General features: G+C 50.7%; 1 protein-coding gene across 2 annotated transcripts in view; it reads left to right on the plus strand.

The window, feature by feature from the left end:
* Nucleotides 1–13,848, plus strand: part of Kank2 (KN motif and ankyrin repeat domains 2) — a 29,269-nt gene that overhangs the window by 2,450 nt on the left and 12,971 nt on the right. For both annotated transcript variants that reach the window (XM_034510086.2, XM_076939776.1), the window contains exons 2-5: nt 172–276; nt 665–1,891; nt 13,477–13,638; nt 13,729–13,831. In XM_034510086.2, the coding sequence (XP_034365977.1) occupies nt 240–276; nt 665–1,891; nt 13,477–13,638; nt 13,729–13,831 (1,529 nt within the window). In that variant the 5' untranslated portion in view covers nt 172–239. The remainder of the gene's footprint in view (nt 1–171; nt 277–664; nt 1,892–13,476; nt 13,639–13,728; nt 13,832–13,848) is intronic.

Consider the following 13,848-nt stretch of genomic DNA (forward strand, 5'->3'; position numbering starts at 1 on the left):
TCTTTGTTCTAGGGCTTTCTACAGCCAGACGAGGGTGGGAGCGGAGCTTGAATGTTCAAGTATATGTGAGGTGCCTGACCTGGATGGGGTACGGGGCCATCCATGGAGGGTGGGTGGCCGCATCTCTTTCCTTCTCCCTGAAGATTGCCCTGCCAACCCCTCTCTCTGCAGGTCAGTCTCAGGCTGTTGGGGAGACTCGGTTCCCTGAGTGACATCTGAGGAGCAACCACAGAGAAAGGATGGCCCAGGTCCTACATGTGCCCGCCCCATTCCCAGGTCAGGGGCTGATGGGTGGGAAAGGGACGGGGCTTGAATGGGGAGGACGCCCAGACGGTCTGGGGCTGGGGGGAGGCAGCCATAATATGAGGGCCTGACGTGGGTGAACAGCTCTGACTGTGTGGGCCTGACAGGGAAGGACAGCTCTGTGACAGTCTGAAGGAGGGGACGACCCTAATGCGAGGGTTGGAGTGGGAGGACAGCCCTAATGTGAGGTCTGAGTGAGGAAAGGACACCTCTGTCCTTGGCATCGATGGGTGACGTGACCAGACAAGACCTTGTTGATCAACGGTGGGCCACCAACGCTGGCAAAAGCCGCCTGTGTCCCTAGGCTATCAGCTGGGCAGAAAGGGGCATACTTAAAGGCCTTGGCTTTCCCCAACTCCAGGAACCCCTGGCCAGGCCACCCCAGCAGCCTTCCCCAGCAAGGAGCCTGACCCACCATACTCAGTGGAGACGCCCTATGGCTACCGCCTGGACCTGGACTTTCTTAAGTATGTGGATGACATTGAGAAGGGCCACACATTGCGCAGGGTGGTGGTGCAGCGCCGGCCGCGCCTGGGCTCCCTGCCACGGGGCCCGGGCTCCTGGTGGACATCCACAGAGTCGCTGTGCTCTGACGCCAGTGGGGACAGCCGGCACTCGGCCTACTCCTACTGTGGCCGCGGCTTCTACCCACAGTACGGAGCCTTGGAGACCTGCAGCGGCTCCAACCCGCGCGTGGAGCGCACGCTGCTGGATGCGCGGCGCCGGCTGGAGGACCAGGCGGCTGCCCCATCATCCGGTGGCCTGGGCTCCTTGACGCCCAGCGCCGCAGGCTCCACCAGCTCCCTGGCAGGCGTGGGCCTGCTGCCCCCCACGCCTCGCAGCTCCGGCCTGTCCACCCCGGTGGCACCCAGCGCTGGTCACCTGGCCCACGTGCGTGAACAGATGGCCGGGGCCCTTCGCAAGCTGCGCCAGCTGGAGGAGCAGGTCAAGCTGATTCCTGTGCTCCAGGTCAAGCTTTCGGTGCTCCAGGAGGAGAAAAGACAGCTCACGGTGCAGCTCAAGAGCCAGAAGTTTCTAGGCCACCCCTCAGGGACACGGAGCCGGAGCGAGCTCTGCCTGGACCTTCCAGAGGCCCCCGACGACCCTGCTGCTCCAGAGACCCGCTCGGTGGGCACCTGGGTTCGAGAACGGGACTTGGGCATTCCAGATGGTGAAGCTGCCTTGGTGGCTAAGGTGGCCGTGTTGGAGACCCAGCTCAAAAAAGCGCTTCAGGAGCTGCAGGTGGCTCAGACCCAACAGGTCGACCTCCAGCCCCAGGCCTGGCCGCCACCAGATACCCAGGTCCGCGTGGACACTGTGCGAGTAGTGGAGGGTCCCCGGGAAGTGGAGGTGGCAGCCAGCACAGCAGCAGGAGCCCCTGCACAGCGAGCTCAGAGTCTGGAACCCTACGGAACAGGGCTGAAGGCCCTGGCCACATCTGGGGGGACAGAGAACACCCACGTGTTCCGCAGTCATGAGGTGGTGGAGACCATGTGCCCGCTGCCCACAGCTACCACCAGCAACGTGCACACAGCCAAGAAGATCAGTATTACAGAACGGAGGTGCGTTGGTGCAGCCAGGATGGCAGGTGAGTGATGTGATCAGGGGAGGCCCAATAGAACTCCTTCCTCATCCTAACCTTCAGCCAAACAGGCGGCCCCAGCCTATCAAAGTGAGAGGATTCCAAGATAGACCTTGGAGTTGTAGGCATTGGGCAGAGAAATTTGTTGTTTTGGGCTTCGGAAGATGGCCCAATTGATATAGTGCTTGCTGTATAAGAACCTGAATTCTGATCTCCAGCACCCATGTGAAAAAAAAAGCCAAGTGGATTCATCCCCACTTGTAAACGCATCATGGGGAGACAGAGGCAGGAAGATAATGGTGGCCAGATAGACTAGGTTATTTGGTGAGTTCTAGCCTGTGATGGACCTTGTCTAAGACAACAGAGCAGTCCAGTGAGATGGCTCGGTGGGCCAGGGCACCTTGCAGCCCGGCCAGATGAGCTGTGTTCTGTCCCTGGAGTCCACATGGTGGGAGAACAAAACTCACTCCTGCAGGCTGTACTCCGAGCTCCACAGCTGTGCCGGGGCTCGTGTGCCCTGGCCACATAAACAAATCATACAATTTTAAAAGGTAGACAGTACCTGAGGAACACCACCATCTGTTTACCTCTGGCCTAAACACATATGCACATAGTACACACACACACACACACATGTACACACACATGCATACAAACACATTCACACTCATGTGTGCACATACATACATACATGCGTGCCGTACGCATCCGTGCACATGCATGCACACTCATACACACATGCACAAAGAAATTGAACACGTAGCACACTGCCTTGTTGTGATGAGTTATAAAAATCCAGAAAACATGAGTTGTTTAGAGGAGGTTCTTCGAGGTTGTTGGTTTCATAGTAAGTTCCCTCTTTTGAATTAAGAACTGGCAGAGATCAGCCGGGCGGTGGTGGCGCACACCTTTAATCCCAGCACTAGGCGGATTTCTGAGTTTGAGGCCAGCCTGGTCTACAGAGTGAGTTCCAGGACAGCCAGGGCTACACAGAGAAACCCTGTCTCGAAAAACAAAAAAAAAAAAAAAAAAGAGAGAGAGAGAGAGAGAGAAACAAAGAAAAAAAGAAAAAAAAACCAAAAAGGAAAAGAAATGGCAGAGATCAAGACACTAGATAGAGTGTCTTGTTCGTGTTACTGAGGGCCAGCCTCAGGCATGGCTGGATTCAGGCGCTCAGGCGTTATGTGGCATCTCTAACTCATTGTGCAGTGGGACTCAGATGAATGAATCTGGAAGTCAGGTGTTCTCTCCTCTCCACAGACCTGCTTAGTTTATGTGGCACCAGATAAAAATCCCTTGGTGGGAGTGCCCCTTGCTGGCAGACCCAACCATTGACCCTTGAGGGTGAAAGAGACCCTACCCAAGCCCTGTGGCCTTCAGAAGAGGAAGGGGGTGTATCCAGAGGAAGTGCTGAGTCCTCATGCCAGGAAGGGCTGTATACACATCGCCAGCTGCCCACAAGCTGCCAGAATGATTCATAAGATTAGTGACAGCTGCTCTGTCTTGGCACAGGCCAAGGGGTGCCAGCTGCTGCACTAAGTGTGTCACCAAGGGGGCCTGAGGAAGATGGGCCCACAGCCAGGTACCTTGGTTTCCATCACTGTGTGACCTCAGCTGAATGACACCACCTCTCTGGGCCTCAGTTTTCTTCCCTGTGACTTGCTCTAAAACAAATACACCCTTCCAGAACATACAGTTCTGGAGTGAATGCATACAGTAAGCGCTCAAACAGTGCTGCTTGCTGCTTCTGCTTATAGTTAGCAGGCTGACCTGATTTGTTTCCTTTAGGTTACTTGGTTTGAGTTTTCTTTTCTTTTTGGGATATGTGGCGTTTGAGACAGTCTTGCTGTGTCATGAGGTCCAGCCTTGAGCCCTTCCCTTCCCTTTTCTCTCCATCTTTCTGCCGAGTGATGTGTATCAGGAGACCTCCGATGGCTTAGCCTTGAACCCTCAATCCTCCTGCTTCATCCCGAGTAGCTGGGATTACAGAGTGCTTAATCCATGACTGACTTCAACCCTGCTTATAGTTGAGAAAACTGAGGTATAGGATCAGGAATCACTGTGCCAGAGTCTGTACCTAGGACCCCTGCATCTCACCCCCAGATCCGGGTCACGCTGGCCAGAGCCCTGCTGACTCTAACGCCGGCTGCAGGGCGAGGGCCCAGCTGTGTTTCCTTGCTTCCCTGCTCCCTGCCAGCTACGGAAACCACCCCTCTGTTCCATGTCCATCCAAACACCCAGCCCTGAGGTTCTGGCCCCTAGCCAGGGGCCCGCCCAGCACACAGCCTTGGAATCTTTGAGAAGCACCCTCCATTCCAGACATGCCTCCCAGGGCAGTCATGGGGCCTTCTGCTCTCAGGACATAGAGGCAAAGCTATAGTTACTGTCTGTGAAAGTCCTCCCTCATGTCTCACTGCACTCCCTGTTGCTGCATCTTAGCCTCACTTAAATGGAGCTGGAGTATATTCATTTGTTTCATCTCATTCAACGGATGCTTAGTGTTTATTGTCACAGGTACTGAGAACACACAAGAGATCATCCTTACCAATGTCCCTGCTCAGGGCCTGTGAGATGGCCGAGATCACATTTTGTTGGTTTATTTTTTGAGACCTGTCTCACTGTATATCACTGGTTGGCCTGGAGCTTGCCAAGGATACCAGGCTGGCCTCCAGTTAACCTGCCTCTGACTCCCAAATTCTGGGATTGAAGGTGTACACCACCATGCCTTTCCCAGAGATTCACATATTGGAAAGAAGCAACCCCACACACAAGCTGTCCTCTGATCTTCACACAGGCACTAAGCCACGGCACACACCCTTCCCCCCACCAAGTAAATAAATACATACATAAATGTACTTTATTTTTAGAGACAGAATCTCATTATGTAGACCAGGCTACCCTCAGGTTTACAGAGATCCATCTGTCTCTGGAGTATTGGAATTAAAGATGTGTAAGCCAGCATGCCCAGAAATAAATGTAATTAAAAGAAAAAAAAAAAAAAAAACTTCAGAAAATATACTAGAGAAAAAGTATCCGCATGAGAAATATGTGTTCTGAGTGGAACGGGGCAGGGTTGGTGACAGTTCCCTGGGGACATGGCTGCCCTGTGCTCGAGTCTGTAATCTTTAGTATGCTTTTCAAATTCTGTGTGGTCTACTCCCATACCACCCAGACCTCCTCAGACTGCAACACTCTCCATCTGTAAATTGGGGGCCCTGATGGATCATTGTGCTGGAGTGTGGCCCTCTTGGTAGAGCCCCTGCCTCGACTCCCCCAGTGAGTGGCTGAGGGTGTCACAGTTGTGGAGCAGCTGCCTGGTGCTGTGAAGGCCTGGTTCTGGCCCTAGCACTGTGAATCCCGTTGTGTAGTCTGGCCCTGGACGATCCCAGTCAGCTCTAGGCCCTGTACTGTTCGTTGACTGAATATATTCAGGTGTTACGTAGCATAAGCTTACAAGCCTGGCACCCAGGAAGCTGAAACAGGGGATCTCCTCAGCTTCAAGGCCAGCCTGGGCTTCAGAGAGAGTCTCAAAACAACAAATGTAAAACAGGAGGTGATGGAGATGATAAAGCCCTGGGCAGAGAAGCAATGAGAGGCTCCAGACCAGGGCACAGCCCAGGATCAAGGCCCTGGGACCAAGAAGAACTTGGGCTGATGAATGATCTATAAGGTAGAGAGGGCATGGAGTGAGGTGCTGGGGGAATCTAAGCATCCAAGGGTGGGTGCCACAGACTCCTGCGCTGGGGCAGTGCAATGTCAGAAATAAAATGTGATAGTGTTCAGCCGATGTCACCACATCGTGTCTGCTGAGGTTGGTAGGCCTGATGATAAATCATGGAGCACTCCCTGGAGGAAGAGGCAGGGGGAGGTGACCTCTTTAGCATCTTGTGAGAGCTGTGTTTCTAAGCAGAGCAGGAATTTACTTTCTGCAGCTGAAGAGTTGGGGAAGCCCCCACCTCCACAAACACACACATGCCCAGGCTTGAGAGAGATAGGCAAGATGGACTGAAAGACCTGTAGCCCTACACACACACACACACACACACACACACACACACACACACACACAGCCAAGTATAGTTGTAACACTCAACACTCCTTTAATCCCAGCATTCTGAAGGCAGAGACAATTAGGTCTTTAAGTTTGAGGCTAGCCTGGTCTACGTAGTGAGCTCCAGGACAGCCAAGGCTGTGGCTCAAGCAAGACCCAGACTCAAGCAACAAAAAAGTAATTTGTCTTTGTAGAACTGGAAAGTACAGAAAAATCTAGAATACCAGAAGCCTAGGTATAGATGCTTTCTAGATTTTTGTTCTGTTTTGCTGAGATAGGGTCCCACTCTAGTCCAGGCTAGCCTGGAACTCATGGTCATGCTGCAGCCTCAGCTTCTGTGAGTGTTGGGATTGCAGGGGTACATAACCAGGAGAGCTCCTGCCCTTGGCGTCCATGCCTCATGCACGCTAGGCCAGCATTCCACCTTGGTCCATGCTGCAGCCCCATTTCCAAATTGTTTAATTAATAAATTTAGTGTTTCAGGTAGCCCAGGATAACCTTGAACTCCTAATCCCTAGTACTCTTCCCCTTGAGTACAGGAGCGAGCCACCGTGCCTGGTTTATAGGGTGCTGAGGATGGTACCAGGGCCTGGAGCAGCTCACATGTGTTCTCTTGCCCCGGCTTCAGTCCTCTGTTCATTTTGTAACCCAGGCTGCTCTTGTTGCCTTTCCTCCATCTGACTTGCCCACACTGGGCCCTCAGGCTTGAACCACCATAGCCAGCCTGAATTTTTCAGATGCATAAAAGAAAAGTGTGTTTTTAATATCTGGCACCACAAAGCTGGTGGAAATTACTGTTTTAGTTGATTTTGTTTATTTTTTCAGCTGCAGTGGAACCCAGGGCCTCGTGCATCGTAGGCAAGCAATCTGCTCTGGGGCTGGGCCCTCACCCTGTGCTTTTCATGTTTTCCTTTTGATTTTCTCCAGCTACATAAAAATTCAAAGGCACTGAGCATGGTAGCCCATGTAGCCTACCAAGCACATTCCTGCACTTGGGAGACGGAGGCAGGGGGATTGTTTTGAGTCCTAGGTAGTTAGTTCTAGGGCTGCATAGCAAGATACCATCTGGATAAAGAGAGAGCGGAAAGGAAAAGAAAGAATTTAGAGTAAACACAGGCTTGGGCCGTCTTGACTGGAGAATGCTTGTGGAGTTGGAAGCAGAAGCATCACCGGTTAAGGATGCAAAACATAAAAAAGGAAAAGCCGGGCGGTGGTGGTGCACGCCTTTAATCCCAGCACTCGGGAGGCAGAGGCAGGCGGATATCTTGAGTTTGAGCCAGCTGGTCTACAGAGTGAGTTCCAGGATAGCCAGGGCTAGACAGAAAAACCCTGTCTTGCAGAAAACACAGAAAGGAAAAAGGGGTTTGGGGGGGGGGGGGGGAAGAGAGGAAGTTCTTTTCACTTTTCCTGTGTTTACTGTACTTTAAGAGAGAACTAAAGGGCAGCCTGGGGTACATAAGACCCTGCCTCAAAAATGCAAATAAACTAAAACCAAGGTCTGGAGAAATGGCAGTTAAGAGCCCTACAGCTCCTGCAGAGGACCTGTTTGCCTCAGCAGCGGCATCAGGAAGCTCACAACTACCTGTGACTCCTAGTCCCTTGGAACCTCCCCAGGCACACTCTTGATTAAAAATAAATCTTAGAAAACATATCGACACAGTTGTCCAACAGCATGGTGTGTGTAGTCTCACTCAGTCCGGCTGAGTCCGTTTTTTTAATTACAGCTTTCATCTCAGTCCAATCATTATATATGTTTTTTTACTTTTCTTCTGTTGTGCTTTTTAGTTTTCTGAAACAGACTTTCTCTTGTACTGCAAGCTACCCTCAGCCTCAAACTCCTGATCTTCCTTGTCTGCCTCCCTAGCATGCTGGGGTCACAGATGCACACCGCCGGGGTCACAGATGCACACTGCCGTGCTTGGACAGCATACTTTATCCCCTTTTGTATTACTTACAAATGTATTTATTTGTTCTGGGTGTGTATACGGGCACGTGTGGATGTTGGAGCACAGCTTTGGGGACGCATCTGTCTCCCACCGTGTGAGTCCCAGCAATCAAACTCAAGCTAGCCACTTAGCAGCAAGCCCCTTTCTTCACTGACCGTCTCGCCTGGCCTGTGTTTTGCTTTTTGAAGATGATGTTTCTCTGTGCTTCCCTGGCTAGCTACCAAGCAATCCTCCTGTCTCACCCTCTCCATTCCCTGGGCCCTCAGGCATGTGCCACCGCCCCAGGCCTTCCCATCCTTTTAGTGACACCCCACCTTCAGCAGCTAATTTAGATATTCTGTATCCTTGAAAAACATGCCCTGTGCCTGCCTGATTTCCTTAAATGGTCTTGTGTTTCAGAAAAACAAGATTCTCTTTCTGTTTCTTGTTTTTTCCACTTTAATTTTTTTTTTCCCTCCAGTGCTGGGACAGGGCTGTGGACATCTTGCAATCCAGGCAAGAGCCATGCTGCTGAGTGCCCACTCCTGTATTTTATTACGTCTATTACCTTTGCAGGGGAAGGGGGACGGGGAGGGAGGAAGGGGGGGTGGCGGGGGGGGGGGTATGTGTGTGGCGGTTAGAAGGCCGTTTGGGGGGATTTGTTCTCCCACATTGTGGGTCCTAAGGATCAAACTCAGGTCACCAGGCTTGGCAGCAAGCTCCTTTACTGGCTGAGCCACCTTGCCTGACCTGCATCTAGCTGTTTCTCCATGGGTCTGAGAATCTGAATTCAGGCTCCGCTTTTGTGGCTAATCTGCTGAGTCATCACGCCAGCCCCCTTGTTTTGCCTTTAGATAAAGTCTTGTGCAGGCTTCAAACTCACCTTAGCTGGGCAGGCCTTTGACCTGTGATTCTCCTGGACAACCTCCCAGGTGGCTGGGAGACAGGCCTGGAGAAAGGGGTGGGGGGTGGGGGTGCTGAGCATCACGTGTGGCAGTCAGTGCACCCACAGAGACTGGTTTGAGATAGAGTGTTCTGTTTGCTCCTTCCGCTCCCCTGCTGGCCGACCTAGGGGTCTGGGAAGTCCACAGCTAGTTGTGCACTCATCTCCCCATGCTGCCCTGGGATCACAGACAAACATGCCAGGGTTTGGGGATTTGAACTCAGATCCTGAGGCTTGCACTGCAGGTGCTATGCTCACCAAAGCACAAGGGATTTTTTTTTTTTTTTTAATTGTTACATTTTTATTTACTGGGGGAAGGGGAGTGTCAGAGGCTGACTTTGAGGAGTCAGGCTTGGCAGCAAGCACCTTTACCTTATGAGCCCTCTTGCTGGCCCTAGAAAAGATTTTTTTCCTACTGTTATTTTTGACCTGAAGCTTTTTGAATGCATGGATGCAGAGTGCCAAGCCCCCGGCCACTGTAGGGCTGCTGTTGCTGCTTTGTTTTTGGTTTGCTTTGCTTTGTTTTTTTTCCAAAACAGTGTTTCTCTGTGTAGCCCTGGCTGTCCTGGAAGTCAGTGTGTAGCCCAGGCTGGCATTGAACTCAGAGATCCACCTGCCTCTGCCTCCTGAGTATTTGGACAAAGGCATGCGCCACCACCTGATGCTATTTCAACACCCTGCTGGGGTTGGAAGGAACCTTTTAAGCCTAGTTTATTTATTTGTTTGTTTGTCTTCTTTCTCTGTTTCACATGGGCTCTTGTACATATACATACATATGTATGTATGTGTGTATAATATGTATATATACCCATATATACATACATATATATACACACACATACACATTTACATGTAGGCTGGACTCGCCTGTGTTCCTCTTGCCTCAGACTCTTATCCTGGAGCCTGGGATTAGAGGGATGAGCCAACACACAGACTATAACAGGTTTATTGCTATTCCTGTCTTTATTCTTGAAGTGCATGGTGTGTTTGAGGGAGGCATGCATGTTGTTACCAAAGGAATGCCAATGTCAGACGCTGGTTCTCACCTTCTGCTTCTCTCGTTTGCTGCTGGTTCCCCAGGCTAGCCTAAGGGCTTTCAGTGGTTTCCCTATCTTGCCATAGGATCCCTGGAATTGCAGGCTTCTACCACTATGTCCAGCTGACACACAGATGAACTCAGGTCATTAGGCAAGTTCCCATACCTACTGAGCTGTCCTGCCAGCCCTCCAGCCTCTAGCATTTAAAGTCTGGAGGTCTAAGCCAGGCACAGTGGGGAACGCCTGCTATTCTAGTGCCCATGACTGAGGCAGGAGGCTCTCCTGCACAAGCCCAGCCTGAGCTATAAAGACCCACAAAACAACAGCAAAAGCCTGAGGATATAACTCGGTTGGTAGGATACAGGCTCAGAATGCTGGAAGTGCTGAGGTCTATCCTAGAACTTGGGAAGTAGAGGCAGTGAGTTCAAGGCCAGCCTGGGCTATATGAGACTCGGTCTCCAAAAAGACAGTGAGCAAGCCAGAGCCATAGCTCAGTTAAGAATAATGCAGTAGTGTACACAACCTGGGTCCCATCCTCAGGACTGCAAAACAATAACAATGAGTAAATGAGAAGCATGACACACCCAGCACTGGCTCCTGGCTTACAAAGTAAATTCAGGTCTCTGTCAGCTGGGGTCACCACACCCTGGACTGGACTGCTTTTGGACACGTTTGTAACCAAGTGTCTCACCCTGTCCTGTCCACACTCAGCCTGTGTAGAGAAAGCACTTTAAGCTCCTGGCAGAACTTGAGGAGCTTCAGGAAGCAGTGAATTGCTTCTGTTACAAAAAAAAAAGAGGGGAAAAAAAAAAACCAAAAAACCAAAAAACAAAAGTTAGTGGCAGTAGCTCCTGCCTTTAATTCTAGTGGTGAGGAAACTGAGTCAGGCCACCCCTGAGTTTCAGGCCAGCCAGGGTTACACAGTGAGACTTCTCTCCAAAAACAAAACATTGGCTATTTTTTTAAAAAATGTAACAATTAAAGAGAATGTCCACTCCTGGGCCCTCAGTGGAGCTGTTCCCATAGCAGGAAGTGGGCGCTGTAAGGAAGGAGGGACAGAGCTTCAGCAGGAGACGGCGGCGGCCATGGGCAGCAAAGTGAAGTGGAGTTGCATTGAGACCACACTTGAGGCTCGGGTACTGCACGTCCTTGGAAACTGGGCCCCAGAAGTCACGTGTGTTGAGTGTGGTAGTACACGCCTTTGATCCCAACACTCCTGAGACAGAGGCCAGACACTCTCTGATTTTGGTACTATCCTGGTCACGTAGTGAGTTCTAGGCCACCCAGGTTACACCATGCAACCTTGTCTGAAAAAAAAAATAACAACAATAAATAAATAAATAAATAAATAAATAAATAAATAAATAAAGGGCTGAGAGATGGGGACAGCAGTTAAGAGCACTGGCTGCTCTTGCAGAGGCCCAGGTTCAATTCCCAGCACCCAGAAGATGGCTCACACCATCCACTTCCAAAGAAACTAATGGCCGCTCTTTCTCTTCTATGTAGGCACCAGGATGCACATGGTGCATAGACAGACAGACATGCACAGACAGACATTCGGGCAACACACACATGCACGCACTAAAAAAATGTTAAAACTTAGAATAAATGATGTGTGAAGTAAAAGCGCCCTCTTACCTGTGTGTCGTGGGGGCGGGGGGGGGGGGCTGCATGGAGAGAGGCGTGCTCAGTCACGTAAGCCAGGTTGTCTGCCTGTACAGCAAACGCCTTTCTCCTCGCTGGGAACGCCGTCTTGGTGGCCACCGAGGCAGCAGGAATCTCGTGTTGACAATGATCTGCAGTTGACCATCTCCAGACTTTTCTTTCTTTTTCATTGAGACAGAGTCTGGCTACAGAGCCTTGACTGGCCCGGAGCTTGCTGTGTAGACCAACCTGATGTCAGTCTCAAGAGAGCCTCTACCTCTGCCTTTCCAGTGCTGGGATTAGAGGCGTGCCCCACCACTGCCCAGCATGTGTGTGTTCTTTAAAGAACCTAGTAAAAGCTGTGTATAGTGGCGCATAATCCTTCACACATGCCCACGTGCACACACACATCCACACATACAGTCTCACACACTCACAGTCTTACATGCATGTGTGTGCGTGCACACAGACACAAACACACACAGTTACACTCACAGATCCAATCATATGCCCACAACCACACATGCTCACATTCACACACACACACACAGATAAAGAAGACGAAACACCAGGAAGGAGTGGGTTTGCACACCTGTGAGCCCTACACTTAGGCAATGGAGACAGAAGAATTGCTTCAAGTTCCAGACCAGCCTAGGGTACATATAAAGCCATGAGTTAAAAGATGGGTTTTTTTTTTGGGGGGGGGGGTTGTCACAGAGATGTTTAAGCCTGTTGCCTTAGGGGCACACAGCTCCTACAAATGAAGTTCACATCTCTCTTCTAGCCACCACACTCTTGCAGCAATTGTATTTTTTCTCTAGAAAATACCCGGGGTGACACAGAGTGAGAATTGAGTCCGAAGCTGGGACGTGAGGCATCGGCAAGCTCCGTCATCGGCGGGCTGCCTCGGGATGACTGTTTTACAGCAAGGCTCACTTGCTCACTTGCTCACTTGCCTAGGACTTCCGTTCACTGGGCTTCCGTTTCCTCCCTCTGTAATCAGAGCCCTTGGCGGGGGTGAAAGTTTGGAGGTGTGGTGTAAGGACTAGGTCATCTGTCAGAAAAGACCACATGGCACATGGCCATTATGACTCTCAGGTGATTTGTGGGAGTCAGAGGACGCCTCTGTTTGTCCTCCGGTGCATCTAACTTGTTTTGTTTTTTTAAGATTTATTTATTTATTTATTTACTTGTTTATTTATTTATACAGTGTTCTCTCTGCACACCAAAGAGGGGACCAGATCTCATTATAGATGGTTGTGAGCCACCATGTGGGTGCTGCAAATTGAACTCAGGACCTCTGGAAGAGCACCCAGTGCTCTTAACTGCTGAGCCGTCTCTCTAGCCCTCAACATGTTTTTGTTTTTTTTGTTTTTTTTTTTTGTTTTTTGTTTTTTGTTTTTTTTCTTTTTTTGAGTCAAGGTCTCCCGCAGACCTGGAATTTACCAAATAGGCTAGGCTGCAGTCAACCCCGGCTCTAGGAGGATGTATTTGACAAGTGCTTATCCGTGGATTCCAGGGCTAGCTCAGGTTCCCACCCCTACCCGCCCCGCTGCCAAAGCAAGCCCTGTCCCAGAAAGCCATTTTCTTTGCACAAATTCTTTCCTGTCTGTCTGAGACAGGGCTACACTGTGAAGCCCTGGCTGGCCTGAAACTCAGAGAGACCTTCCTGCCTCTGCCTCCCAAGTTCTGGGAAAAAAAGGTGTGTGCCACCACACCTGGCCAAAACTGTTTTGTTTGGGTTTTTTTTTTTTTTTTTGAGACAGGTTTTTTTTTTTGTTTTTTTTTAGCCCTGGCTGTCCTGGAACTTGCTTAGTAGAACAAGCAGGCTGACCTTAAACTTACAGAGATGCTCCTGCCTCTGCCTCCCAAGTTCTGGGATTAAAACTGTATGCCACCAGTGCTCAACTGGGGCCAAAGTTTTTAGTTGCATGTATGTATTTAGTGAATGAAGGTGTGCCTCTATGTGTATGGGGTTCTTGTCATCCTAGGTGTTCCGCAATCTCCTGCAGAGCCTTCCTCCTCTAGCCCACACCCTGCTGTAGACTCCACAATACAGCCTGAGAACCCTGCCTCAGCTACCCAGGACACCACTGACAGGAAGCCCACCAGGCCAGCAGCATCGCAGGACTCACAAGCAGCTGAGGGAGCAGGTAAGCAGACATCTGTGAAGGACACAGGACCCCAGTTATCCACAGTGGACTCATAATCACAAGTCACTTACACCACATGGTCTCTCTTAGGCAGAGCCTCCGTGGGGGTCCAGTCTATCATGAAGAGGAAAGAGGACCCTATAGACCCTAAAGTTCACCAGAGGAACCTCCAGTTTGTGGGAGTCAATGGCGGGTGAGTGACTCCAGCCC

This window comes from Arvicanthis niloticus, chromosome 8 (assembly GCF_011762505.2).
Source record: "Arvicanthis niloticus isolate mArvNil1 chromosome 8, mArvNil1.pat.X, whole genome shotgun sequence".
Lineage (NCBI taxonomy): Eukaryota > Metazoa > Chordata > Mammalia > Rodentia > Muridae > Arvicanthis > Arvicanthis niloticus.